This window comes from Oryctolagus cuniculus, chromosome 14 (assembly GCF_964237555.1).
Source record: "Oryctolagus cuniculus chromosome 14, mOryCun1.1, whole genome shotgun sequence".
NCBI classification, from domain to species: domain Eukaryota; kingdom Metazoa; phylum Chordata; class Mammalia; order Lagomorpha; family Leporidae; genus Oryctolagus; species Oryctolagus cuniculus.
In genome coordinates, this window is record NC_091445.1 from 59,527,623 (window position 1) to 59,555,529 (window position 27,907).

The 27,907-nt window shown below is 40.9% G+C and overlaps 2 protein-coding genes across 4 annotated transcripts in view; both read left to right on the forward strand.

Moving 5' to 3' along the window:
• Positions 1 to 27,907, forward strand: part of LOC138845174 (large ribosomal subunit protein uL23-like) — a 1,058,548-nt gene that overhangs the window by 743,305 nt on the left and 287,336 nt on the right. The window lies entirely within an intron of this gene.
• On the forward strand, positions 551 to 27,895 carry TARS1 (threonyl-tRNA synthetase 1). 3 transcript variants are annotated; one of them, XM_002714114.5, is made up of 19 exons: positions 551 to 942; positions 5,974 to 6,054; positions 10,579 to 10,769; positions 13,837 to 13,960; positions 17,133 to 17,254; positions 17,720 to 17,837; positions 18,099 to 18,163; positions 18,244 to 18,322; positions 20,126 to 20,272; positions 21,289 to 21,387; positions 22,146 to 22,312; positions 22,775 to 22,937; positions 23,033 to 23,170; positions 24,037 to 24,114; positions 24,268 to 24,368; positions 24,454 to 24,558; positions 24,898 to 24,970; positions 27,012 to 27,126; positions 27,435 to 27,895. In XM_002714114.5, the coding sequence occupies exons 1-19, from the start codon at positions 886 to 888 to the stop codon at positions 27,581 to 27,583; spliced, it is 2,172 nt and encodes a 723-aa protein (XP_002714160.1). In that variant the 5' UTR covers positions 551 to 885; the 3' UTR covers positions 27,584 to 27,895. The 3 variants fall into 3 exon arrangements, with proteins under 3 accessions (XP_002714160.1, XP_069912727.1, XP_069912726.1); XM_070056626.1 differs by lacking the exon at positions 20,126 to 20,272 and having other exon boundaries at positions 579 to 942; XM_070056625.1 differs by lacking the exon at positions 5,974 to 6,054 and having other exon boundaries at positions 735 to 942.

The following is a 27,907-nucleotide window of genomic DNA, read 5'->3' on the forward strand; positions in this document are numbered from 1 at the left end:
GTAAAAGGTTGTGATGGAGTACGTCACGAAGACACGCTCATTGGGCTCCTGAGTTTAAAAAGCAATTGTCTAATAAGTTGGCTAGTAAAATAAACCAAACAATCCCACTCGGTTCCAGACACAGACACCTAAGCGTGAGAATCCGTGGAGTCAGCATGGTTATCTTCTTAGGGAAAAGTTTCACTGTATTTTCACGGGCCGTGTGGAAACGCTTCCTGATGTATTACAGAATGTTCGGGGAAAGACGCTCGCCCCTCATCACCAGGACGCGGGTCACGGGAAGCCAGGACGGCCAAGGGAAAAGCTCGATTCACGGCTACTGACTGTGGTCAGGGCTCATCACTCACGCCAAGTTAGGCGGCAGTAAAGCCACAGGAAACCCGGAACTGCACCCTAAGATGCACCTCAGAGCCAGGTGCTGGTTCAAGATTTCCCGGAAACTCCGAGTACTTGTCGTTGGCTACGGTGGCCGAAAAGGATCCTGATTATGCGGCCGAAAGCAGCCGGAAAGAAGGGCGCATGCGCATTGCAAAAGCCTCGCCTCCGGATTGGGGTTTAGTGGAGGGTCCGGGAGAAGTACGGGTCCAGCTCCGCGCGTTCCCCTCTCCCAGCTTCCCCTCGTTTGCCACGCCCTGATTTCCTAGAAGGGCTGTCCCCCAACAAGCCTTCTCATTGGTTCACAGGGCGGAGGGCCCGTCTCCCGCCGTCGCCGATTGGCTTGCCCTTCCCCGGGCAGCTAGAGGCGGGCGCAGGCGCCTGCAGGTTGCATCAGCTGGTGCGCCAGGGGCAACGTGGTGCGAGCGCCGTCTTCCTCGGAGACCAGGGCGCGCTTCTGCCCGGCCTCCGCCTTCCTCCAGACCTTCGCTCGCGGCTCTGCGTAGTCCGATGTTAGAGGAAGCGGCCAGCAGCCCTTCAGGGAAGATGGGAGGCGAGGAGAAGTCGGTGAGCCAGTTTGGTGGGGGGACCCAGAGCTGGGCCAGGACGTTGAATGCCAACGCTGGCGGTCGGCGGCGGGCGGGAGGCAGGAAGCAGCGGGGGCCGAGTGTGGCCGGGACGGACGTAGAACTCCCGGACACGTCGGGGACCCGATTGGACAGGAGTCGTCCGTGGTTCATTCTCATTTTTCGGATGAGGAAAGGGAGACCTCGAGTCATTACTCGCGACTCCCAGACTTGTGTTCTGGCGCTTTTTCTGCCGGAAGCATATTACAGAGCTTCATTTAATCCTAAAACGCTGTAGGGTGAAAGATCCCCAGTTTAAGGAAGGGAAAACCAAGCCCCCGAAATCTGCTCCACCTTGCCCAGGTTTAGGCAATTTCCCCACACTCGTGAGTGGTGGAGACCGGCTGTTCACAGTTTACGAATGGCTGAGAAGCTGCGCCTGTCTAGGCTGCAGCTGGCCTTAATAAATTCATGCGAGCTGATGGCTTCACCTTTTGAACTTTCTCTTGGGCGTCATCCTTGGCATAAAGACATACCCCACCTCTCTTTGATGCTGCCACGTAAAGTTTGTCTTTAAATGATCATTTAAAATTTCTCAGTTTTTGTTATGCCTGGCAGCAAGCTGAGTGAGCCAGGTAGGAAAATGAATAGGACCCAGTCCCTGGCTTTGAGAACCTCCTAAGTCCTAAAGTTATAGTGATGTGTGATCAACTCTGGGATTCCAGAAGAGAAAGCACTTCACTGTGGTTGGGAGGGGTTTGAATGTGGAAGAATGAGTTCACCTGGGAAACCAGGCGGAGCAGTGTTTTCCCAGGTGGAGAAGGCATTTGGGTAGTGACTCCTGTCTGTCAGGTTGCTTGCAAGAGATATGCTTGAGGCAGAGGTATAGCCATCAGAAAGATCTTGGGCAATCAAGGATGATCATATTCTACGCATGAAGTTTTTCAAGCAGGGATGTGTTAGACCTGGGCTGTATTTGTAAAAGCCTCTGGTGGTGGGATAGAAGGGGGAGAGCTTCAACCCAAGTAGCCTCCCTTGCTCTGACAGTACAGGAACCCTAAAAGACAGTTTTTTTCAGTTCCTTCAGAGATTCAAATTGGAAAAATGTATTTGAGTGTTTCTAAGTTACATAAATTTTATTTAAGGTGGTAAGTACTGGCTATATGTAGACTTTTTCCATCTTTTTTTCCCATTTAAAAGTGATATTTTCACTGTTCTCTAATTTGCTTTTGGTTTCATCTTTCAAAGTTAATGGACAATGGAATTTAAGAGATTTATTTTGGTGCAAAAATTAATTGAAATCCATGCATAGTTTTTTCATAATACACATTTTCCATGAACTTAAACATTATTATTTATTTGAAGGAGATAGACCTCCCATTTGCTGGTTTACTCCCCAAATGCCTGCAACAGCTGTTACTGGGCCATCCTGTAGCCAGGAGCTATAATCTGAGTCTCCCACATGGGTGGCAGGGAACCAAGTACTTGAGCCAATACCTGCTGTCTCCCAGAGTGCACATTAGAAAAAGGCTGGAATTAGTAGCAGGGCAGGGACTTGATCCAGGCACTTCCAATGGGATTTGGGAGTTCCAAGGAGCATCTTGGGACCACTACACCACCTTCCCACCATGAACTTTTTGAATAACCTTTATATGAGATTTCTCCCTCTTGAATAATGAATTATACAATAGCTAACATTTATTGAATGCTAACTATGGATATGGCTCAATATGAATGCATTGAGTGCTTCATTCAGTTCTCATAGTAACCCTGTGAACTGGATTCTGTTTATACCCCCATCATACAGGTGAGAAAACAAGCATAGGAACAGTAACTCACTCAAACTCAGTATTCTGTCGTCAGTACTCCTAACCCCTATAGTCCTGTCTCCCATCTTCTGCCAGGGAATGAGTCAAAGACAAATACTATGACAAATTAAATATTTGTTTTATTTGAAAGGCAGTGTTGCAGAGAAAGGAAAATCTCCCATATGCTGGTTCACTCCCCAAATGGCTGCAGTGGCCAGGGTTGAACCAGGCCAAAGCCAGGGGCTTTATCTGAGTCTCCCACATGGGTGCAAGGGCCCAAGGACTTGGGCCATCTTCTGCTTTCCCAGCACATTAGCAGGGAGCTGGATTGGAAGTGGAGCACCTGGGATTTGAACCGACACCCCTATGGTATACAGTGCTGCAGGTGGCTGCTTAACCTGCTATATACCATAGCACCTGCCACCCCCCGATTATAGTTTTGTGTTTTTTTTTAATTTGTTTCAAAGGCACAGTGGCAGAGTTATTTTCTTCTATCTGCTGGTTCACTCCCCAAATGGCCACAAGAACAAGAGATAGTCCAGCCGAAACCAGGAGCCAGGAACTCAATTCAGGTCTCCCAAATGGGTGGTGGCAGGACCCCAAGGATGTGGGTCCCTTCTGCTGCCTTCTGGGCACATTAGCTGAGAATTGGGTTCACCAAGTAGCTGGGACTGGAACCAGTGCTTCAGCGTAAAACATGGGTGTCCCAAGTCATGGCTTAACCTGTGCCATCACCACAATATCTACCCCTCAGTCAAGTTTTTGGAATTACAGAACATTCCTGTCTCAGCTGTCTGGGATTGAGTTTATTTGAACTATGTTCTGTAGATACTTTCTTTTCGACTCTAGCATCCTCGAAGAAGGTAATTCCTAGCTTCCCTTCACAGTCCAGTTCTCTGCCCCGACTTTTGCATTGAAATTTTATTTTTTTTATATTTATTTATTTGAAAGAGTTACACAGAGAAAGGAGAAGCAGAGAGAGAGGTCTTCCATCTGCTGGTTCATTCCCCAGTTGGCCGCAACGGCTAGAGCTGTGCCGATCAGGAGCATCTTCAGGTCTCCTAGGCAGGTGCAGGGGCCCAAGGACTTGGGCCATCTTCTACTGCTTTCCCAGGCCATAGCAGAGAGCTGGATCAGAAGAGGAGCATCCGGGACTAGAACCGGTGCCCATATGGGATGCCAGTGCTTCAGGCCAGGGCGTTAACCCGCTGCACCACAGCGCTGGCCCCTGCTTTGAAATTTTAAATTGTTGTTACATAATTATGTAATACACAAAGTCATATTTTTTTCTTTCCTGCCTTCATTGAGTAGAGAACAGCTACCCACCATCTTCCCAGTAGGTGTAAGGAGGGAATGGGCCTCTGTTTCAGAAAGGCCTGTTTCGGTTTCCCAACTCTACCACCTACTATCTGTATAAAAGTGGACAAATCACCTTCTTTGAGGGTTTGTGCTCATTTGTGAAAGGGAGAATTATTTGGAACACAAAATTCTTGTTAATTTTCTCCCCCTTTTTTCACTACACCCATTCATTTGTTAAATGACCAAAACCAAATTTTTTTAAAAAAAATTAATTTGTTTGAAAGGCAGAGTTAGAGGGAGAGAGAGAGAGATCCATTTTCCATCCACTGGTTCAATCCCCATATGGCCTCAACAGCCAGGGTTGGGTTAGGTTGACACCAGGAGCATCTTCTGGTTTTCCCACATGAGTGAAAGGAGCCAAGTACTTGGGCCATATTCCTCTGCCTTCCCAGGCATGATAGCAGGGAGCTGGATCGGAAGTGAAGCAGCTGGCTCATGAACAAGTACCCATATGGGATACCAGCATTGAGGTGGCTGCTTAACCCACTGTACACAACACTGGCTCAACCAAAAACATTTTACTAGAAAAAGAAATTTCATTCTTAGGCTCCTAAAGTGAAAGAAGGGTTAGTTTGAGATAAAATTAGGAATCTTTTAAAAATTTTATTTTTAAATTGTACAAGTAACATGTTTTAGATGACAGATTCCATTATAAATGGATAAACAATGTGATATTATATGGCAATAAAAAGGAATGAAATACTTCTATCTGAAATTATGATGAGCAAATATTTGAAACTGTGGTGAGCAAAAGAAGGTAGTCACAGAAGAACTCATGGTATGATTATTTATATGGAATACCTGCATGGGCCAATCCATAGAGACAGAAGGAAGGTGAATGGCTACCAAGGGCTGAGTTAGGAGGGAAAGGGAGTGACTAATATTGGGGACAGGGTTTCTTTTTTGAGGTGGTGAAAATGCACTGCAATGGATTATGAGAGTTGTACAACTATGAATACACTAAAAACCATTGAATTGTGCACTTTATGCTGTTAGGTAGTGTGGTTTATGAATTATATCTTAATGAGACTGAAAAAATCACAAACATTCAGTACTTTACTTCTCCCCTCCTTTATATTGGTCACTCAGTATCCCTGGTACAGGTCTAACTATTTTAAAACTTCCTGTGAGTTCACTGCTTCTGATTGAAGTTCATATGCCTATCTGGTTTAATCATTTTCTCTTTGATTTGTTTTTTGTTTTAAAAACTCTGACGACATCTTGTGTGTATACTTAGAATGTATTTCCTCTGTTTTCACAATCCAATCTGCCAAAATCCTCTCCATCCTAGCACTTAGTGTGATTGCAGCCTGTTTGGCAACTATTCCTGGTATTGCTGCTGTGTTCTCCAGGAGAGCCTCATACATGTGTGCCGTGGTGTCCTGAAGAAATGAAGTTTGCATGTCGTAGGGATTAGGTCTTGGGTTTGCTTCTTCTGCAGGATTTAGCAAAATGCTGTGAGCACACAGGCTTTTGGAAGTGCTGTGGAATGGGGAGATACATATTGCATTTGATTTTTTTCTTTTCCTGGAAATGCACTTACTGAGTACATGTGTGCTTCTTTGTAGCTGTATGTTTAGAACATGGTACAAGTAAACCTGCAGTGAGAAATCCCAGGAATAGTTAAAATTAAATGGAATTTGAGGAATCGAACATGGTCAGTAACTCTACTCTTTTAGGACTTGTCTTTATTGTAAGTTGTTGACTTGTCTTTGTTAGTAGTGAAATTTTCAGTCTTTCAAAATCAGATTTCTGTTTGTTTTTTTAAACATACTCAAATGACATCTTCAAAACCATTGGGGTATTATGGGGGAAGGGCTGTGAAATTAAAGTACAAACCCCTCATTTCTTTTTTGCTTATTTAGGAAGGTGCTGGTGAGGAGAAGAGGAAGGAAGGAGGCAAGAAGAAGAACAAAGAGGGATCTGGAGATGGAGGGCGAGCAGAGGTAAAAGTCATCCTCACAGAGTGCTCTGTTCTCAAAAGTTGGGACACACTAGGCAGCTGTCTCAGGCTGGTTATGTGGAAGGGATCCTGTGTTTCCCGTGAGCTTGTAAGATGGCACTAAGTAGGAAAATTGGGGAGAAGAATTAGGAAAAGCTACTCTGCAAGTGGGAGAACAAGATTGGTAGTCATTGCAAAAGGAAAGCAGCTGGAGTAAGACTGTAAGATGATCTGATTGTGGGGTTTCACAGAGGAATCGTGGACTACGGTAATAATCTGCTAGAATGGATGGCAGCTGTTTGATCATTTTATTGAGATATTAAGGAAATAAAAAGGTGGTGTTTGAGCTTCTGCTGCATTTACAGAAGCCAAAAATGGCTTGACCCTTTCTCACTGTTGCCAACTGGACCTGTTCTTGCACTTTGGTTTTAAGCCAGGACAAATCCCTTGAGTCCCTTCAAGTGTGCAGAGAATGCTCTCAGTTCCCTGAGCTCATGCTAAAAGGAACTGGTATGACCAAAACTAGCCCACATGCAGCCTGCCTCCTACGTGTTTTGCCTTAACTGGCAGTTAAGCTTGTCTTTCTACATTATGGTTGAGGTTGAGTTACTGTGAGCTGTGCTTCACTTTTGCTTTAGTCATTATGGCCATTTTATTGGATGGAGGCTTGAAAACTACAAGAGGGAAGAAGTTCAAAGGAGCAGGCTTAGCAGTAGCACAACAGACTGGCTTTACAAGTGCTGCAGTTGCTCAGCTTGTAGTGCTTTCATTTACTTGTGAGTAAGTTTATGCAGGTTGAGTAGCCCTTTCTAACATGCTTGGAAGCAGAACTGTTTTAAATTTCAGACTTTTACAGATTTTGGGACATTTGCGACATTTTGGGATTTCACTGTTAAGCATCCCTTATCTGAAAACCCAAAATCTGAAAAGCTCAGAAATGGAAACTTTTGGAGCTTGATGAGGGAGCGTGTCAGATTTTGAATTAGGGATTTCCAGTGTGTCGGTATTCGGGCATAGTGATACTTAGAGCTCCACCTAACCATTTCTCCTACATTTGGTCCATCTCTTGTCCATTATACTTCATTGTCAATGTAAGGCAGATTTTGATTGTGATTTTAAAATTTGCAAGTAAATACAATAATGCTTATGAATCAGTCATACTCTTCTGTCACAGCTTGAGAGTTAGCTTGGAAATGGGAAACAAAGGGTACAATTAGAGTGCCCTTCTGAATAGGCCATCTTGAGTGAGACTTGTGTATGTTTAAGGATTGGTGTGGAAAGATTGTACAGTGCAGTGTGCTGGCCCTTGCCTCCTCCCCTGCAATCCTGTCATCGTGTACTTGCCTTGTTCCCTGTGAGGGAGATGTGCAAGTTCTACTCATCTCTGCCTTCCCGGAGCCAGGCCCAGGCCCAGGCCCAGGGACCGTCTGCTCAATGGATGTTGAATAAACTGAGTTGTACCCTAAGTTCTTCTGACTAAGAAGTACAGAAAAATGCAAAATACATATTGGCCCTAATTTCTTTTTTGTACTTTCATTGTAATCACATGCAAAGTTTTGAGGATATAAACTGCAGAAAAATGGAGAGGTTTATGGGAGTAGGTGGGATAGGACTGAGGGTTCATGGTGGGTAGGACTGGGGACTATGCTTTGGACTGAAAGGTTCAGATTATGGTCATAGAGTGACAGAGTGGACTTTTAGATATTAATTCATTGGTTCTTCATGTAGGATTATGGATACCTGTGATCAAAATCTCCCAGAGAGGGCTAATGAAAAAGACACTGAAGGCAAGAATTACAAAGATATTTGGGGCTCTTCCATTTCAAAAGATGAAGACAGAAAAGATAAGAAATGAGAAGGGAATTTTATATAATGGAAAAAATAAAAATGCTCCTTCACATAGAAAGCTTAATTGTTCCAAAAAGTTGTATTTTAATAGGTTGAAATATGTAAATATGTGTTTTTAATCTTGTGGGGTTTTTTTGGTTTTTGGCTGTGATGTTTAGGAAAATGTTATTAACCTCTAAAGGTGACCTAGTGGGTAACCATGGTCACCAGAAACCATGGAACCCAGGCTGTTTACAATGAGTCTATATACTGTAGTTGGCTTTCATTTTCTTTTTTTTTTTTTTTAAGATTCTATTTTATTTATTTGAGAGATGGAGTTATAGAGAGAGGGAGAGGCAGAGAGAAAGGTCTCCCGTCTGCTGGTTCACTCCCCAGATGGCTGCAATGGCTGGAGCTAAGCCTTTCTGAAGCCAGGAGCTTCTTCATGTCTCCCATCCAGGTGCAGGAGCCCAAGCACTTGGGCTGTTTTCAACTGTTTTCTCAAGGCCATATCAGAGAGCTGGGTCATAGAGGAGCAGCCAGGACTTGAACCAGAGCCCATATGGGATTCTGATGCCGCAGGCTGAGGCTTAGCCCACTATGCCACAGAGTAGGCCCAACTTTCATTTTCTATTAGTTCAGGTCACTTTCTCGGATAATAGTCTGTACTCCTTTCAGATTAAGTGTGTTTTATGTTGTATATAGAATGTATTTAGAAGCATTATCAAAATAGAATAAGTGTTAATTTCTTGTATTGGAATAAGTCATTTTTTTTATTAAATATATTCGAAGGTAGAAAATCATGGTAAAAATTAAGCCATCCCCACTTTGCTTTTGTGTATAATTGCTAATATCAACATTATCATCATTTAAGATTGTAAACACTGTCAATGTTAGTGGGTTGGCTATTTTATGACCACAGATTCACTACCTGTTTTGTAGACTGACATTAGAGGAAGTGAGATTTTTGATTTCTATCTTTTTATTTGCCAAACTATTAAACTTGAGTGGGTATCAGATTTTTGATTTTTGAAAGGCAGAACAACAAAGAAAGGGAGACAGAAAGAGACAGAGGTCTTCAGCTGCTGGTTCACTCCCCAGATGGCCACATTAGTGGGAAGCTGGATGGGAAGAGGAGTAGCCAAGTCTTGAATTAGTACTCCGCTATGGGACAGTGGTGTTGCAAGCTGCGGCTTAAAACCCTTTGTGCCACAATACTAGTCTAGGTACAGAATATTTTGGTTGATTTTATCTAATATTTAAATGAGTAGCATTGTGGTATTTTATTTTTTAAAGATTTATTTATTTATTTGAAATGTGGAGTTACAGAAAGGGAAAGGCAGAGAGAGAAGTCTTCCATTTGCTGGCTCACTCCCCAAATGGCCAGAACAGCCAGGGCTGGGCCAAACTGAAGCTAGGAGCCAGGAGCTTTCTCCAGGTTTTCCATGTGGTGCAGGGGACCAGGCACTTGGGCGGGCCATCTTCCACTGCTTTCCCAGGTGCATTAACAGTTAGCTGGGTCGAAAGTGGAGCAACTGGGACTCAAACAGGCGCCCATATGGGATGCTGGCACTGCAGGCGATAGTGTAGCCTGGTATGCCACAGTGCTGGCCCCATGCCCCTGTTTTAAATACTCCCAAGAAAGTATGTGATCCTGTCTTCTTTGAATTCAGTGATACTTTCAAATATGGGAATTCCTAAATCAAATTCCTGGGTGGTTGTGAGTGGAGACACAGGCAGACCTTGTGAACAAGACTGAAACAGAATGAAAGCCAGTTTTTATTTTTTTAAGATTTTATTCATTTGAAAGGCAGAGTTACAGAGGAGAGGAGGAAAGACAGATGGAAAGTCAGAGATCTTCCATCTGCTGGTTCATTCCCCTGATGGCTGCAGTGACCAGAGCTGGAAAAGGCTGAAGCCAGGAGTCTGGAATGCCATTCTGGTCTCCCATGTGGGTGGCAAGGGCATAAGTGCCTGGGCCATTTTTTGCTGCTTTCCCAGGGGCATTGGCAGGAAGCTGTATCAGAAGCAGACTGGCCCTGAATTGAACTAGCACTCATATGGGATGCTCGCGTTGCCTGAGTGGCTTGATCTGCTATGCCACAACTCAGGCCTCCAGTTGTTTCTATAGTAATTTCATTTAGCTAGAAAAGACCTTAAGAGGGCGTTTTAAAAGCACACAGGGCACGAGTTAAGCAGCTGCCTGCAGCACTGCCATCCCATTCAGCTCCCTGCTAACATACCTGGAAAAACAGCCTAAGATGGCCTAAGTGTTTGGGCCCCTGCCACCAACATGGGACACCTGGTGAAGTTCCCTGGCTTCTGTCTTCTGGCCCTGGCTTCACCCAGTCCTTTTGGCAGCCATTTGGGGAGTGAACTGGCAAATGGAAGATTCTCTCTGTCTCCATCTCTCCTTTCTCTCTCTTTCTCTGCCTTTCAAATAAATATTTTTAAAAAAGAGATAAAAGCACTTGATGGGAATTTTTTTTGCAAAATGATAGTATTTGTCAATTCAGGATGTTGGCAGCCCTCTAAGGTAAAATTATAAGAAGTAGATATTAGTTTTATAGCAATGCCCATGATTATGGCAGTTAGCATATTGCATTGATCAGTCATTGTGGCTTTTATATTGTCTATTTTATAATTTCTTTTTCTAAAAAGGAAGACAAGTTTTTTCTGAATTTTCACATTTGCTTTGCAGTTGAACCCCTGGCCTGAATATATTAACACACGTCTTGAGATGTATAATAAACTAAAAGCAGAACATGATTCCATCCTGGCAGAAAAGGCGGAGAAACACAGCAAGCCAATTAAAGTCACTCTGCCTGATGGCAAACAGGTCGATGCAGAATCCTGGAAGACTACACCTTATCAAATTGCATGTGGAATTAGGTACAAGAAACATCTACCTTGACCTCCTGATGTTTTTAACCTTACTAAACATTTATTCTCTTGACAAGTTTTATCCTCATACTTTGTTACTGCTTGAAAGTATTTGGGTGTTTATATTGCTTCAGATTTTTAAAACCAAAGTGATGTGGAACCTTACAGGCAGGATCTGAAGTTAATTTCTGAAAGAATCTGCTTTGTACCTATGAAAATTTGTGTGTGTAGTTCTACTTTGATCATAAATGGCACAGAATCAAGTAGAAAGCTTTACCGGTTTTGCCTTAAATGTCTCAGTTTTGAAGTTAAATGTGAAGGCAGATCATGCTACATGAGAAAGTTAAGAAATTTATATGTGACATGAAAAAAGCATATGTTTATAAATTCAAAGAATACCTAATTTTTTTAAAAGGTTTTTTTGAAAGGCAGAGTTATAGAGAGGCAGAGAGAGAGAAAAAGAGGTGTTCGATCTGCTGGTTTACTCCCTAAATGGCTGCTATGGCCAGAGCTGAGCTGATCCGAAGCCAGGAGCCAGGTCTCCCCCATGGGCACGGGCCCAAGGACTTGGGCCATCTTCTACTGCTTTCCCAGGCCAAAGTAGAGAGCTGGATAAGAAGTGGAACAGCTGGGACTCAAACTGATGCCCATATGGGATTCTGGCACTGCAGGTGGTGACTTTCCCTGCCATGCCACAGCCTGGCCCTATGAATACTAATCTTAAAACCTAATTGGACAGGGAGGAAATTATTTGAAGTAACTGAGAAATAAATGCATACTTTGTAATTGATGTGATTGAATCAGTGGTTGGCCAGTTAATCAGGAAATTAGAATCGGGAAGTTATAAATTGATAAAAAAAAAAAAAAGACATATGGTCATTTGACAGGCAGAGTGGATAGAGAGAGAGACAGAGAGAAAGGTCTTCCTTTGCCATTGGTTCACTCTCCAATGGCCACCATGGCTGGCGCGCTGCAGCCTGCGCACCGCACTGATCCGAAGGCAGGAGCCAGGTGCTTCTCCTGGTCTCCCATGGGTGCAGGGCCCAAGCGCTTGGGCCATCCTCCACTGCCTTCCCTGGTCACCCCAGAGAGCTAGACTGGAAGAGGGGCAACCGGGAAAGAATCCGGCGCCCCGACCAGGACTAGAACCCAGTGTGCCAGCGCCGCAAGGTGGAGGATTAGCCTATTGAGCCATGGCGCCGGCCGATAAATGACCATATGTCTTAAACCAAGTAAGAGTGGTTTTTATGTTTTGCTTTTCTTTATTTTTTACATCATGTTAAAGCTAAGAACAATATGCAACAGCAAGCATATGCCCTTTTCTAGAAAATGCTTGCTAATTTTTGTCTTAAACGTTTTAGTATATAATATATGCATATATATTCATTTATTTTTTATGTAAGGCCAGGACTTTTGAGGATAGAGAATGCCAATTAGAGTTCCTGTATTAATATAACAGAAATGAGAAACGGCATGATTGCAGAATCTTTCCAGATGTTTATGTAGTTATTTTTATCCATACCTTCCTTGACAAAGTTTTTTTCCCCATTACCCAACCTTTATCAACCCTTACCAGTTATTGAACTTGGCTTTTTAGAAGCCACATAAACAGGTTTGGAAACCTATGCAGTTGAATCTTGGTAAGCATATTATGCAGGAGTCAAAGAAAATAGTCCATGAGCTGTCACTGTGCTGTGGACATTGGTTATTTTTACAAAGTGAGTGGAGTGTTGCAGTTGATTTGACAGGTACTTCTGCCTTACTCCCAAAGAAGTAAAAAGTTGCAGTGATAACCAAATTTACCAGGTGAGATCCTAGAAAATGGCATAGATGTTTAAATACCAGTTCAACCTTTCAGGTTAGATTTCTCCTTTGTCACACAATGAGATTATAGCCATGTCATTATTAAAGTTCATGCTTTTGTGAGTCCAGAAACTTTTTTCTCAACATTCTCCTGTGTTTTCATCTAGTACAGAATAGATTGTAATTTTTCAAGTGACCTGTTGGAAAAAAATTTTTGCAAGCACTGCAGATTTATATAGTGAAGTGCTTAAAGCCTTGAGGGGCTTTAGGCTGGTCTGTAATCAGGGTACTTTATTAAGACATTTTTGTACAACTCCAGAATAAGTATTTATTTTCTATTGGAATATGAATAATGGCCTATTTAAATGTTCAAATGATTAGTGGTGAATATGAAAGGGAAGAGAAAAAGCCATGCTCCCTTTGCTTCAAAAGGTTTTCCTTTGAAGTTTTGTTTGGTTGTAAATCAGAAAGTATGAATTGCTTTATCCTTTCTTTGAAAGACTAAAATGATTCAGGATGGCCTATATGTTATCTGTGTTTTCAAAATAACACTATTGTTAACCATCTCAGGGCACCATTGTGGACCAGAAGATGAAAGTCATTTCCAAAATACAGACAATATTAGTTACCTTTATCTGTTTGTTAGTCTTGGGAAACTCTGTACCAAAATGAACAGACATTTCTCTCTGTCAGATTCATGTTAGGTTTTGTGAAATGTTTATTTTTAATCATTTTACTGGTTCCATCTGTTCTCATGGAGGAAGAAAACATTGGCTGTTATCTACAGGAAAGTCTCATGAGCACTGAATATTGAATAGGAATTTTTTCTTCACTACTTTTTTCTTGATCTTTAAGGGAGGGGTGGTTGTATAAATTTAGTTGTAAACCTTTACACAGAGCAAGAAGAAAATAAGAGCCTTCGATGACAGATTTTCCATTAACACCTTCAAGCCTTCTGTGAGATTTAACAGTGTAAAAGGTGTGTAGTCTCCTCTGTTAGTTGAGTGTACCTGCTGAACATCATGGAGATACCCAGATTAAATAGTATTCTGAATTTTCAGCATATATATTCTTGGGTACATTTTTTTGGAGACTGTTGCTTTTTCATTTTATTTCAGAAAGGTATAGATACATCTATATTTTATAAGACATATAGGTATATAACCAGAGTATTAATGTATAATATAGTTCTTTCCTGTTCTTAATATTAAATGTTGTATTGTAAGGAATTAATTTTTTAAAAAATTCTTGTGTTTTTGTGTATATTTTTAAGTCAAGGCCTGGCTGACAATACTGTTATTGCTAAAGTGAATAAAGTTGTCTGGGACCTAGACCGCCCATTGGAGGAAGATTGTACCTTGGAACTTCTCAAGTTTGAGGATGAGGAAGCTCAGGCCGTAAGTGTTCATTGAATGGCAGCTCATGTTGGCAGTTTATCCCAGCTTGTTGCTACTTTCGTGATTGTCATAGTCATATTTGAAATTTGCATTTAAAAGGGCTTGCCTGAGAAAATTAAGAGGAGATGTTGAATATGTTTATTTTCATTACTATATACTTTCATGAGGAAGAATCATATGGGAATTTTTTTTCGATTTATTAAAGTTATACAAGTTTCATGTATTTCATATATACAGTTTTAGGAAAACAGTGATACGTCCTACCCTACCTTCTCACCCATGCTCCCACCCTTCTTTCCTCTCCCATTCCCATTCTTAATTTTTTATAAAGAACCATTTTCAGTCTACTTTACTCAGAAGATTATCACTACACTAAGTAAAGAGTTCAACAAATACTGTCAACTAAAAAAAAAACACTGTTCCTCAACAGTAGAGACAAGGGCTGTACACAATCATCGAATCTCAAAAAGTCCATTTCACTCCAACATACCACATTTTAGATGCTCTGTTAGTTACCTCAGATCAGGGAAAACGTAATATCTCTTTTAAGGACTGACTTATTTCACTAAGTATAATTATAGGTTTCCAGTTGTGAGCATGCAAAAGACAAGATTTCATTTTTTTAATTTTTTACAGCTGAATAGTACTCCAGTGTGTGTGTGTGTGTGTACACCATAATTCCTTTATCCACTCAACAGTTTGCTTGCATTTTTAAATTTATGTAATTGCCTTTCAAATAAATAAATCTTTTTTAAAAGATGCTCGGGGGGGAGGGGATCTTCTATCCACTGGTTCACTCCCTAGGTGGCCGCAACGGCTGGAGCTGCACAAATTTGAAGTCAGGAACCAGGAGCTTTCTCTGAGCCTCCCATGCCAGTGCAGGAGCCCAAGGACTTGGGCCATCCTTCACTGCTTTCCCCAGGCCATAGCAGAGAGCTGGATCTGAAGTGGAGCAGCCAGGACTCGTGGAATGCTGGCACTGCAGGTGGCAGCTCTACCTGCTACGCCACAGCATCAGCCCCCATTTTTTTCTCTTAAGACATGGACTATGTCTCACCATTCCCATCTAGCCTGTAGGGTTTCTGAGAAGTCAGCTGCGCATATAATTGGAGATCCTCTGAAAGTGACCTGATATTTCTCTCCTGCACATTTTAGAACTTTTCTTTATGTTTTACTGTGGAAAGTTTGACTGCATTGTGGCATGAAGATCATTTCTGGTTATGCCTATTAGGAGTTCTGTGTGCTTCCTGTATTTGCATGTCTCTTTCTTTCTCCAACTTAGGGAAGTTTTCTGTAATTATTTCACTAAGTAGGCCTTTAGTCCATTCTCTTTCCCCACCTTCAGGAACTCCCCAGACCCATATGTTTGATGGTATCTTGTAAGTCTCCAACACTGTTTTTAAGTTTTCAAATTTCTTATTTTTGTTCTGAATGAAAGATTTCCAAAGACTTATCTTCTAACTCAAATATTCTTTCTTCTGCCTCACCAAATGCTGATAAAGCTTCCCACTGCAGTTTTTATTTGATCTATTGAATTCTTCATTTCTAATATTTTTGATTTCTCTTTAAAATATCAATTTCATGGGAAAAATTTTCATTCATGTATGGTTTTAGTTTGTGGATTTGCTTTTGATTGCTTTTCAGTAATCCTATGATTTTTTTGAATTTTGTTTCGGCATTTCATCAAATTCTTCATCTTCACATTCTAATATTGAAACGTTATTGTGTTCCTTTGGGGGTGTTCATAGTGTCTGTCTTATTCTTGTTTCTTGAATTTCTGCATTTATTGTTAGGCCTTTGTGGAGTTAATTGTTATTTTCCTCTGATGGCTCTTATCTTTGAGCCGTGCCTCTGTTTCTTAGAATATCTGCACTTTCAGTGAATACCAAGAGATGTGTGGTAGATGTGGCCGGGAGCTCTGGTCAGTGCTTCAGGCTGGGGCGAGTATCCATGGTAATGCCCCCATTGGGCATGGTAGATCTCCTCTTATTAACAGAAGGGGTCTCATCAGTGTGATCACCGCCTCACCTCCTCTCCTCCATGCTGAGCAGTGCCTGGGTGTTAGCCCTCAGTGTATTCAGTGCTCATCCACACCTCCGTATGAACTGCACAAACGCTCTGTGCATTCCTCACTGTGAGTGCAGTTCCTGCTGTAATGATCTGCCCTAAGCAACCAAGAAGCTCCAAGTGTGTGGAGCCACACCAGTGATTTCCCAGAGACCCAGCTACACCCTGCACCCTCGCATGTACCACCGAGTCCCCACAGTCTCAGTACACAAGGCCCCCACGGTCTCTGGGTGCAGAGGTTTCCTTCTGCCCTGCCATCCTGTCCAGTTAGCAAGAGACAGATGTTCCCTGAGCCAGTTCCCACTAGGAATACTGATTCTGGGAGGCTGCAGACACCTCATGGTCTTCCGTGGTTTCCTGGCCATGCTCAAAGTCAATGGGACTGCAGATTTTCCCCTCAGGTTACACGCATACACAAGAGCCAGTGGCCAAATGTTGCTCTTCATTTTCTACTGCTTTCCCTGGCCATAGTAGAGAGCTGCATTGGACATGAAGCAGCCGGGGCTCAAACTGGCACACATATGGGATGCTGGCACTGCAGGTGGGGGCTTTACCCACTGTGCCACAGCACTAGCACCACCATTTTATTTTCCTTTCTTTTTTTTTTTTTTTTTTAAAGATTTATTTATTTATTTGAAAGTCAGAGTTACACTGAGAGAGGAGAGGCAGAGAGAGAGAGGTCTTCCATCTGATGGTTCAGTTCCCAATTGGCTGCAATGGCCCAGCTGCTCCAATGAGGAGCCAGGAGCTTCATCAAGGTCTCCCACATAGGTGCAGGGGCCCAAGAACTCGGGCCATCTTCTGCTTTCCCAGGCCATGGCAGAGAGCTGGATTGGAAGTGAAGCAGCCAGGAGTTGAACAGGCATCCATATAGGATGCTGGCACCTCAGGTGGCGGCTTTACCTGATACACCACAGCACCAGCCCATAGAGACCTTTTAAAATTAGTTTGGCTGTAGGTAAAATCATTGTAGTTGACAGATTTATAAATTGAGATTTTTTTTAATTGATTTTGTTTGTAATAAATTGTGCTCTTTAAAATGACCTTGTTAGCCAACAACTTGTGTGCCAGCACTGAAACTACTCTTTTTTTCTTAATATTTCAGGTCTATTGGCACTCCAGTGCTCACATTATGGGTGAGGCTATGGAGAGAGTCTATGGTGGATGTTTATGCTATGGGCCACCCATAGAGAATGGGTTCTATTACGACATGTACCTTGAAGAAGGGTAAGCTGTGGTGCTGGATAAAGAAAACAAAATGTGGGTGACTGAGTCTGTGAATGTGCCTTTTTTTTTTTTTTTAAGGAGTCAGGACACCCAGGTCATTGCTTTCTGCTACCGAGTGTTCGCATTGTCAAAACTGGAAGTGTTGCAGTTTACTTGTTGATAGAGGCTTTCCTGAGATCTCTGATCTAGATTGATGGAATTAAAGCCCCTGGATATATTGAGAAATATAAAACAAAGCTGGTGGGAGGGAGGAGGCACTAGTGAGAAGGTCTCTGTGAAGACAAAGGTGCAAAGCACTGTATGCATGAAATACGAAAATAATTTATGGAAAAATAGTCAACACATACATGATGCAAGGGCCCAATGTTAACCCTTTCTACCTCTAAAGTGTCCTAGGAAACATTGGTGTAAGCCAGCAAGTGGTCAGCATGAAATGGTAAGAGATATTGCTTTCTCGTCCCTCAGGGGTGTGTCCAGCAATGACTTCGCTTCCTTGGAGACTGTATGTAAGAAAATCATGAAAGAAAAACAAGCTTTTGAAAGATTAGAAGTTAAGAAAGAAACTTTATTGGAAATGTTTAAGGTAAATTTAATTGTAACAGCCTCAACTTTTTTTTTTTAATTTGCTGTTTTGTGGCTTCAACTTTTACATCATCCATGACTTGTACCATTGGGCTTTAGGGTATTAAAGGAAATCTATTTTGTTCTTGAGAAGAATTTTGATGGGTGACATATTGGCATTTTTATACTCATACAATTCTGATATACTTTGAGTTATATTTTAGCAACCATATTTTGAGGTACAAATTAAAGGAGGGGTCTTAAAAATTGTTTCTGTTTTCAGTACAACAAGTTCAAATGCCGGATACTTAATGAAAAAGTGAATACCCCAACTACTACAGTCTATAGGTGAGAATATCAGATGTCATTAAATGCAATTGGGCTGTATGACTTTGTATTTGTTAACATTTTTTTCATTTTGTCTTTAGATGTGGCCCCTTGATAGACCTCTGCCGGGGTCCTCATGTGAGACACACAGGAAAAATTAAGACTTTAAAAATACACAAAGTAAGTAATGTAACTTTAAAGACTATGTAACTTATTTGCCTAGTATAGGTATGTGCTTAAATTTGTATGGGTTTTTCTCTTCCACCATTTTTTTTCCCAACCACGTAAGGTCATTTTTTTTCTTTGTCTTCAGGCTTTTATAACTCAGGTTCTCACCGGGAGTCATTAATTTCATCCATGATCTCCATAGGGTGGAACTGCAGGGAATTCACCCATCATGAAATAATGGCTGTGAGACTCACTGTAGGAGGGTGTGCTTTGGCCCTTTGTATACACCCAAGTTGTCCTTTTTAATAAAACTATAAACCGAATTCTACAGTTTTCTACTACAGCTGTGCATTTAATACCAGTGAGGATACATTCTGAGAAATGTGCCTTTAGGTTATTTTGTTGTTACCCAAGCACCACAGTGTTCTTACCCAAGCCAAGATGAATATGTCACTAGATGATATGGTCTTAGTAGGACAGTGATATTTTTTGTTTTGTTTTTAAGTTTTATTTATTTGAGAGAGTCAGATTCCATTTGCTGGTTCACTCCCCAGATGGCTGCAATGGCCAGGGCTAGGCTAGGCTAGGCTAAAGCGAAGAACTTAATTCAGATCTTCTACGTGGATTCCAGGGACCCAAACGTTGGGCCATCTTCTGCTGGTTTTCCCAGGCCATTAGTAGGGAGCTGGATGGGAGTAGGGAGCTGGATGGGAAGTGGAGCAGCCCCTGCCCTGATACAGGATGTGCCACAGCGCTGGCCCAGGACCAGGACCAGGACCATGGCCTTAGATATTGTCCTTCATTACCCGAAACACTGTTATGCAATGCAGACTACAGTTCATACATTTAATTATTAAATTATTAGTATTAAAAGGCACTTTAAATCATGAGAATAGTTGACATATCAGGATGTTTTTGTTTCATTTTCATTTTTGCTTAGTCTTTTTGTGAGACATGCCCTTGCAGTCAGAGTAATGTCCATGGCCTAAGTGAATGAAAATTGAAGAATGGCATTCTTTTTGAAGGATGAAGATAACTACCTTTGGCTGTGGAATGAGTCTAGCTACTCCAGCTATGCCTCAGAACCACAGGAGACACTCTGCAATTTTTTTATGCCATTTGTCTTGTTCAAAGGACTAATACTAATTTGACTTATAAAATAACTGAGAAATAAGATCCAACTCTTAAAGGTTTATTATTTATTTGAAAGAGTTAGAGGGGGAGGCAGGTCTTTCATCTGCTGGTTTACTTTCCAGATGACTACAATGACCAGGGCTGGCTCAGGCCAAAGCCAGGAGCTGCTTTTGGGTCTCCTACCTCGGAGCAGGGCCATAAGTTCTTGGGCCATCTTCTCTCTCTCTGGCACATTAGCAGGGAGCTGGATCAGAAGTGGAACAACCAAGACTAGAACTGGGACCCATTTGGAATGCCAACAGTGCAGGCTGGGGTTTAACCTGTGCCACACATTGGCCCCTCTAATTTTTTTTTTAAAGATTTATTTATTTACTTAAATGTCAGAATTACACACAGAGAGGTCTTCTATCCACTGGTTCACTCTCCAATTGGCCGCAACAGCCGGAGCTGCACCGATCCAAAGCCAGGAGCTTCTTCCGGGTCTCCCACATGGGTGCAGTGTGGGCCACCTTCCACTGCTTTCCCAGGCCACAGCAAGAACAGGATTGGAAGTGGTGCAGCCGGGTCTCAAACCAGCACCCATATGGGATGCTGGCATTGCAGGCTGCGGCTTCACCTGCTCCAGTTCTTAAAATGAGATTTACAAATGTGGTGATCTTTCATGGTTAATCCCTTTTTCAGAATTCCTCCACATATTGGGAAGGCAAAGCAGATATGGAGACTCTGCAGAGAATTTACGGCATTTCATTCCCAGATCCCAAAATGTTGAAAGAGTGGGAAAAGTTCCAGGAGGAAGCTAAAAACCGAGATCATAGGAAAATTGGGAGGGTATGTAAAAGAGCAGTGATGTATTCTGTTTTTCTTTAGTTTGAAATGTGAAATGTAGTTGTGTTAAGTACTAGAAATTTCCTTTTGAAGAGATGCTATAGCTTTCAATTAACTATGGGCTACTGGTTATTCACGTATTATGGAGTATGTTTCATACTCAAAAATGCATTGTAGTTTTCTGTAAAAGAGCTATAGCTATTTCATAGAGCCAGGAGAACTACATTTAGGAAACATCTAGTCTGACTGATTTTAAAGATGTGGAAACTGAGACCCAGACATACTAATCTACTTGCTGGCCAAGGTGACATCAGGTCACCAGTGGATTCTTTGTCTCATTTCCTTCACTCTCTGCTTACCACTGGATATAGCCTCAGATTGGAAGTTAATGTTGATGTAATCATTCTCCCCTGAAATAGGGCCCATTCTGTGCCAGAGGTCCTTGATTGTCAGGTGATGAAGTTTGAGCTGAAGACAGCAGCCAGGCCATGCTCCTTTGGGAAGTCGCTTGTACCAGTGAGGAAGCTGGCAGTGATTAGGAGGAGGACCGGGGTGTCCCTGAGAGCTTTGGGTACTTGGGATTATGGGGGCAATGAGGAAGCAGATTGTCTTTCACATGACCCAAAGTTAATCATCTTCCTCTCCTCCTCCTCCTGATTATCAGTGTCCCATTCTCTTTCCTGCCCTTTGTTTTGTAGGAGAGAAAGGGAGGGCAGGGTAGAGAGAGGAGGAAAGAACAAATGAAGTTGAAACCTCGAGGAATTAAAGATCTCTCAGTGTGGGCAGTGGAAGATGTCACTGTTTTGGAATCTTGACTGGGGAATGTAACCGGCAGAAATGGGCCTATGTGAAATTGTAAATCAGCTACAATTCCCCACCATTAAATTGTGCACCAGAAATAGATGGTTTGATTCAGCATTGGTACTAATTGAAATATGGGACATGACTGCTATACTCTAGTTTTCTAAAGTTTGGTTTGTATGCATTTAAGTACAATCTTAAGCTTTTTTTTTCTACAGGACCAGGAACTCTATTTCTTCCATGAACTTAGCCCTGGAAGTTGCTTTTTCCTGCCAAAGGGAGCCTATATTTATAACACACTTATGGAATTCATCAGGGTAAATCATTTTCATTATTTTAAGATTTAGGATATAAGATAAAAATTTGTATTTTGATGTCTGGGGTCTCATAGGTCATGTAAGAATACTTACTTCCTAACATACCATTTTGTCCATTTACTTAGCTGTACACAGGCAGATGAAGTTGAAGTAGGACGTGTAACTCTGTATATTTTGTGTAGGAGATCTTTGACCTTTCATTTATAGCTTCCTTAAAAAAGCAAGCTAGTCTTTACATTGAACCATAAAATTTCAAACATGAATTGAAAGAGAATTTGTGTACTTACCACCCAAATTTTAAAAATATATTGTGCTATGTTTGAAAATTATATAAGTTTTAAGAAGTCTCCTTTTGGAACCTCTTTCTAATGCTTTCTACTCCTTTCCAAGAAGAAACTGTTTTGAAGTTGACATGGATCCTTAGTACCCCAAATATTTACCCTTAAATTATTACATTGTCTATTGTGATATTTTTTCAAATACTGTTTATTTTCAGGTGTTACATATTATTCCTTTATCACTTTGAGTACTATAAATTGAGTTTCCCATATTCCTAAACACGATGTGGTTAGCCTGGTTTGTTTAAGCTTCCTTATGTACATGTATAAGAGGTTCCCTTTTGGAATATACCTAGAAGTGCAATTTCTGAGTAATAGCCCATGTATCACTTAGTATAAAAATCACACTTTAACTTTTTACTCCTATCAGAAAGGTAAACATTTGTTTGCTTACATTTGTACTGTTTGTTCTCTTAACAGAGTGAATATAGGAAAAGAGGATTCCAGGAGGTTGTCACCCCAAACATCTACAACAGCCGACTGTGGATGACCTCAGGCCACTGGCAGCACTACAGTGAGAACATGTTCTCCTTTGAGGTGGAGAAGGAGCTGTTTGCTCTTAAACCCATGAACTGCCCAGGACACTGGTATTCAGCAGCTTTGAGTTTCTATTGAAGATTTACTTGTGCCACAGTTTTAGCTTGCTTTACCTCCTTCAAAAGATTTTTTTAGGTTTATGTATTTGACAGACAGAGAGAGGGAGAAACAGAGATCTTCCATCTGCTGGTTCAAGCCCCAGATAGCCTCAGTGGCAGGGCTGGACTAGACCGAAGCCTGGCGCCTCATCCTGGTGTCCTGTATGGGTGGCATGGACCCAAGTTCTCAGGCCATTTTCTGTTGCTTTCCCAGGCATATTAGCAGGGAGCTAGATTGGAAATGGAACAGCCAGGCATCACCTGTACCCAGAATGCTAGGCCCCCAAAACAATTATTAAAAACAAGTTGTGTAATCAGAAAAGCATGGAATTAGATGTCATAGTAGAGAAGCAGTTTCACTTTCCTAGAGTTCAGGATTGGTAGATTTCAAATTTCATGGTTTTTTTTTTTCAGCCTTATGTTTGACCATCGGCCAAGATCCTGGCGGGAGTTGCCCCTGCGCGTTGCTGATTTTGGGGTCCTACATAGGAATGAACTGTCAGGGGCACTCACAGGACTTACCCGGGTACGAAGATTCCAGCAGGATGATGCTCACATATTCTGTGCCATGGAGCAGGTATGAGACCCAGTAAGATAAAAATTTTTCTTGGCTTCCAAAGTATTTCCATTTTTCAAAGTATTTTTTCTTTTCTGTGCTTTCTAAATTTAAAGATTGAAGATGAAATAAAAGGTTGTTTGGATTTTCTACGAACAGTATATAATGTATTTGGATTTTCTTTTAAACTGAACCTTTCTACTCGCCCTGAAAAATTCCTTGGAGATATTGAAGTATGGAATCAAGCTGAGAAAGTAAGTGGTGTTTTTTGATGGGACAGACACTATCTGAAATTGGCCTCCTTAAAAGGATTAAAGCAGAAAGAATTGGAAATGATTCCTAGGTGTGAGGAAGCTTGTTTCACCAATGATTGAATGTTATTTCATTTACCAAGCTGCAAGCTATTTTTCAATTTTATTTTGAAAGGTTTACAGAGAGAGAGATCTGCTACTTCACTCCCCCAAATGATAGCAATGGCCAGCAATGGGCCAGGAGCTTCATCTGGGTCTCCCAAATGGTGGCAGGGGCCCAGTTACTCAGGTCAGCTTCTACTGCTTTTCCCAAGCCATTAGCAGGGTGCTGGTTCTGAAGTGGAGCAGCTAGGACATGAACAGGCACCTAATATAAGATGGAAGTGTCTTGTTACCCTCTACGCCACAACACCAGCCCCTTGTTGATAAGCTGTAAACTTAAATACCCTTGTTAAAGATTTATTTATTTGAAAGGTAAGCGATTTCCCAAATGGCTGCAATGGTTAGAGCTGGTCCGATCCAAAGCCAGTAGCTGCTTCTGGGTCTCCCACACTGGTACAGGGCCCAGAGATTTGAGTCATCTTCCACTGCTTTCCCACACGCATTAGCAGAGAGCAGGATTGGAAGTGGAACAGTTGAGACTCTAGCAGGCATCCAAATGAGATGTCGGCAATGCAGGACACAGCTTAACTCACTGTGCCATAGCACTGGCCCCAAAAAGGGGTTTATATGAGCATAAGTTTAAGGGGACAAAATTACAAAGTTGAGAATAGTGATCCATGAAAATAATTGTATTTTGAGTCTCAGGTTGGTCCAGAAGGGAAGTTGTAGGTAAACAAAAATAAAAAATCATTTTGCTTTATCTTTAGCAACTTGAAAACAGTCTGAATGAATTTGGTGAAAAGTGGGAGTTAAACCCTGGAGATGGAGCTTTTTATGGTCCAAAGGTTAGTACCAAAGTATTTTTTGAGTAATGTAATTTTCATTTGTGGGTGAAGAGGAGATTCTTTTAAATTTAAAAAGGAAAAATTAGCCTTATTCCCACTGTTGAGCTGAGTTTTAACTCAATGTCTTATGGTAACCTGGCCCTGTCTTCTTAGATTGACATACAGATTAAAGATGCAATTGGTCGGTACCATCAGTGTGCCACCATCCAGCTGGATTTTCAGCTGCCCATCCGCTTTAATCTTACCTTTGTAAGGTGAGTTTCTGGTTTCAGGTCAGAATTTTCTCTAGAAATATACAAGAGGAAATGCATATATAAGGCAAAATATTTTTCTTCCCAGCCATGATGGTGATGACAAGAAGAGGCCAGTGATTATTCATCGTGCCATCCTGGGGTCTGTGGAGAGAATGATTGCCATCCTCACAGAAAACTATGGGGGGAAATGGTAACTTCTGTCATTTTCTCTGGTTTTGTCTAGTGTAAGTGAGCAACAACTTTCCAATTTAGTAATGAAATATTCTGAAGAGTCCCTCCTTGTCAGTGACAAGTGTTCAGTAAAACGAATCACTGCACCAAAACTTGTAATCTTTTCTGAGTAGGAATCCTAAGTGCCAACTTAATTGTAGCTGAATCCTGCAAAATGATAAACTCAGGGCACTGTATTCCCCTTGATGAAAAAAGTATCCTTCCATGCTTCAGAACAGATAAAGAGCAGAGTAAGAATTGTGTCATCCTTGTTAGATAGTGTATCCAGATCTGCAGTAAAGTTTGTCTTCTTTTAAAGGCCCTTCTGGCTGTCTCCTCGCCAGGTAATGGTCGTTCCAGTGGGGCCAACCTGTGATGAATATGCTCAAAAGGTAATCCTTAACTAAGGTTTTTCTTCAACACCTCTTGTTAAGTGTTTCAGATCTCAAGCCATACATTATGAGTGAAATTTAACTGTTTTCTAGATGTGGTAAAAAGTACAACTTTTGGATTATAGTGGTTTTTCTCCCCATAACCTCCCTCCCACCCCATTCTTCAAGATTCATTTTCAATTATCTTTACTTAGTCTAAGTTGATCTTCTGTATATAAAGATTTCAACAGACTATACCCACAAAGATGCACAAAGTATAGAGTATGATTATATTACCTTTTCAGTGCTTTTGTACATGAGTACTTGATCAGAAGACATTCAGATAGTATTGTATAGACACAACACTTGTACATTGTAGCATTTAGTATTTTAAAAACCAAACCAACAAGTACCTCAACATGATGTGTGAATTCAGATGTAAAATGCAGTTCAGGCTGCTCTTTGGGTTAAAGAGTAATTCTGCTTTGTTTTTAATCCAGAATTTTTCAGTTGGCATCATGGTGGATGAATGTTTTACCCTTCCTGCTAAAAAAACTAGCAAATGTGTAAATAGCCATTCCTACTTATACCTTACAGGCTAGAAGAGTCTGTTCTAATGTAATGATATTTTAGGAAGTGTTCTTAAAGCTTATAGTAGAGAAATGTAACAAAATCTTTAGAAATTGTGTTTTAAAAAATCCCAAGTTAACATTTTAAAAAATCCCAAGTTAACTAGTTAAAGACCACTAAAGCATAAAAATTATTTGTATGGCTAATATTAGTACAAAGATCATATAACACATACAAAATTAGTGTATTGTAGATGATTTGGGCTATTTGGATGCCTGGGTCAGCCTAAGAAAGCTAATTTTACTGGTGATAATGGAGTACTGATGACAGTTACAATTTAAACTTCCATACCTAAAAGATTTCCATGGAAACATTCATTCTGCTTTGTAACCAGGACTTCCAGAAACTGGACCCCTTCTTAGTGTTTCTAGGTCGTGTGGTGGTGATTCTGCTCTGTAACTTGTGTGTTTGCAAGAATAAAGGCTGGGCAGATGGTAAAGCTCGCTGGTTTTCACTTACTCCGCCTCTTCTTCGTGTTAATCACACTGTGTAAAAACTGGTTTATAAACCAGATGTGGGGTGTTTTGAACATAAGAGCTAAACTCAAAGCAGGTTATAAACAGAAGATTTTTTTTTTTAACTATCCTTCATGGCTAGTATTACTTTTAGGCTAGTAAATCTTCATTATTACATTTTAAGGTTATAGGACTAATTAATACCCATGAGAATCTTGATTTGAAAAACCTTTGTAATTATTGGGTAGAAAATTTTAACCTAGTTTTTGCTTTGATATTGAAAATAAGTCTACTTGATAAACATGGACCTAAGGCAATATAGCAGAACTGGCATTTTTGAGGGAGTAAAAACAACTGTACATTTCTGGAACTTCATTTAACAATCTTGATTTGATCTTTGGCTTTAATCTGTCTTCTGCTTTCTTTTAATTTTTTCTTGATTAAAGAAATTATAAATAAATCAGTTGAGAAAAACTTAGAGTTCTATTTAACATAGTAATCATCATGTTCAGTTAATTAGTGTTAGACAATTCTTAATGGCATTTTATATTCCATTCTCCAGCAACAGAAAAGTTGGGATGATTTTAACCTGGTTGTGCTATCGGCATTTTAGCTTAAAAAATATTGCACACAAAAATGGCAGTGGTTGGAGGATTCCTGTTATTACCGACTCGCTGCATATGCATGGGATTAGAAATCCATCATTGGATGTTATATGTAAGCTGATAAACTATACATCACAAAGGGAAAGCAATTAATTTATAAACATCTTAAGAGAGCTAATTAGGTTTACTTGATTGCTTTGATTCCGATTTTCAAAATGTTCTAGGGCATTTCATCTCTCAAAGGCAGTGTTTTGTAAAAAAAAAAAAAAAAAGTCACAAATTAATGTATACTTTTTGTTAGCATTCCTTTTCTCCTGCTTGCCTGAATGTCTCGTTCTAGAGCTAATGAATAAGGTATTTCTGTATAAATAGGTCCGGCAGCAGTTCCATGATGCTAAGTTCATGGCGGACATTGACCTGGATGCTGGCTGTACACTGAATAAGAAGATCAGGAACGCACAGTTAGCCCAGTATAACTTCATCCTGGGTAAGGAAGGAAAATACTGAGACCTTAGGCTCCAATGAATTCTCTGTTTAGTTCCTTCCAGTCCTGATTATGAAAATTTCATTAAATGTCTTAAAAGGTGTGTCTGAAAGTTTTTATATGAAGAGATAAAAGATGAAGGCAAGAAAAGTTTTTATTAAGTTGCCTGGACTAAATGACCCCATTTTTTTTAAAGTAGATTTTTAGGTCAAATGTGTTTTAACATATTGGGAACTATAAAGAGGTGGTTTTGATATTCATTAGTAATCCTTATCTCTAGACAAGTCTAACCAAGCTCTCTTATGTTTTAGTTGTTGGTGAAAAAGAGAAAACCAGTGGCACAGTTAATATCCGTACCAGAGATAATAAGGTCCATGGGGAGCGCACCATTTCTGAAACCATCGAGCGGCTACAGCAGCTTAAGCAGTCCCGTAGCAAGCAGGCAGAGGAAGAATTTTAACGCAGACTGGACTACTGGAAGAGGATGATCAGTGTTTCCATCACAGTAATTTATACTGAACTTGGAAAAATTAGGCAGAATCGACTCTTTCAACCCAGACAGGTTTTAGACAATGTGTAATTTAAGGGATTAGAGAGCCATCAAAATGATTTTATTTGTAAAAATCTGGTGAAAATAAAAAACCACAATGAATGATTTAGTGTAATGTGGGAGAAATCTTTTTGTAAATTAAATTTAGTTGAAACATTCAACAAGCCAGAAAAGCTACAATTTGGATTATGGTATAAAAATAAAAAAATGTTCATTCACAAACTAAGACTGCTT

Excerpts from the sequence above, each read along its gene's own strand:
- TARS1 (XM_002714114.5), top strand. The coding sequence starts at position 886 with ATGTTAGAGGAAGCGGCCAGCAGCCCTTCAGGGAAGATGGGAGGCGAG. Across the intron at positions 18,164-18,243 it reads CCAACTACTACAGTCTATAG|ATGTGGCCCCTTGATAGACC; the intron begins GTGAGAATATCA and ends TTTTGTCTTTAG. Across the intron at positions 23,171-24,036 it reads TATGGAATCAAGCTGAGAAA|CAACTTGAAAACAGTCTGAA; the intron begins GTAAGTGGTGTT and ends CTTTATCTTTAG.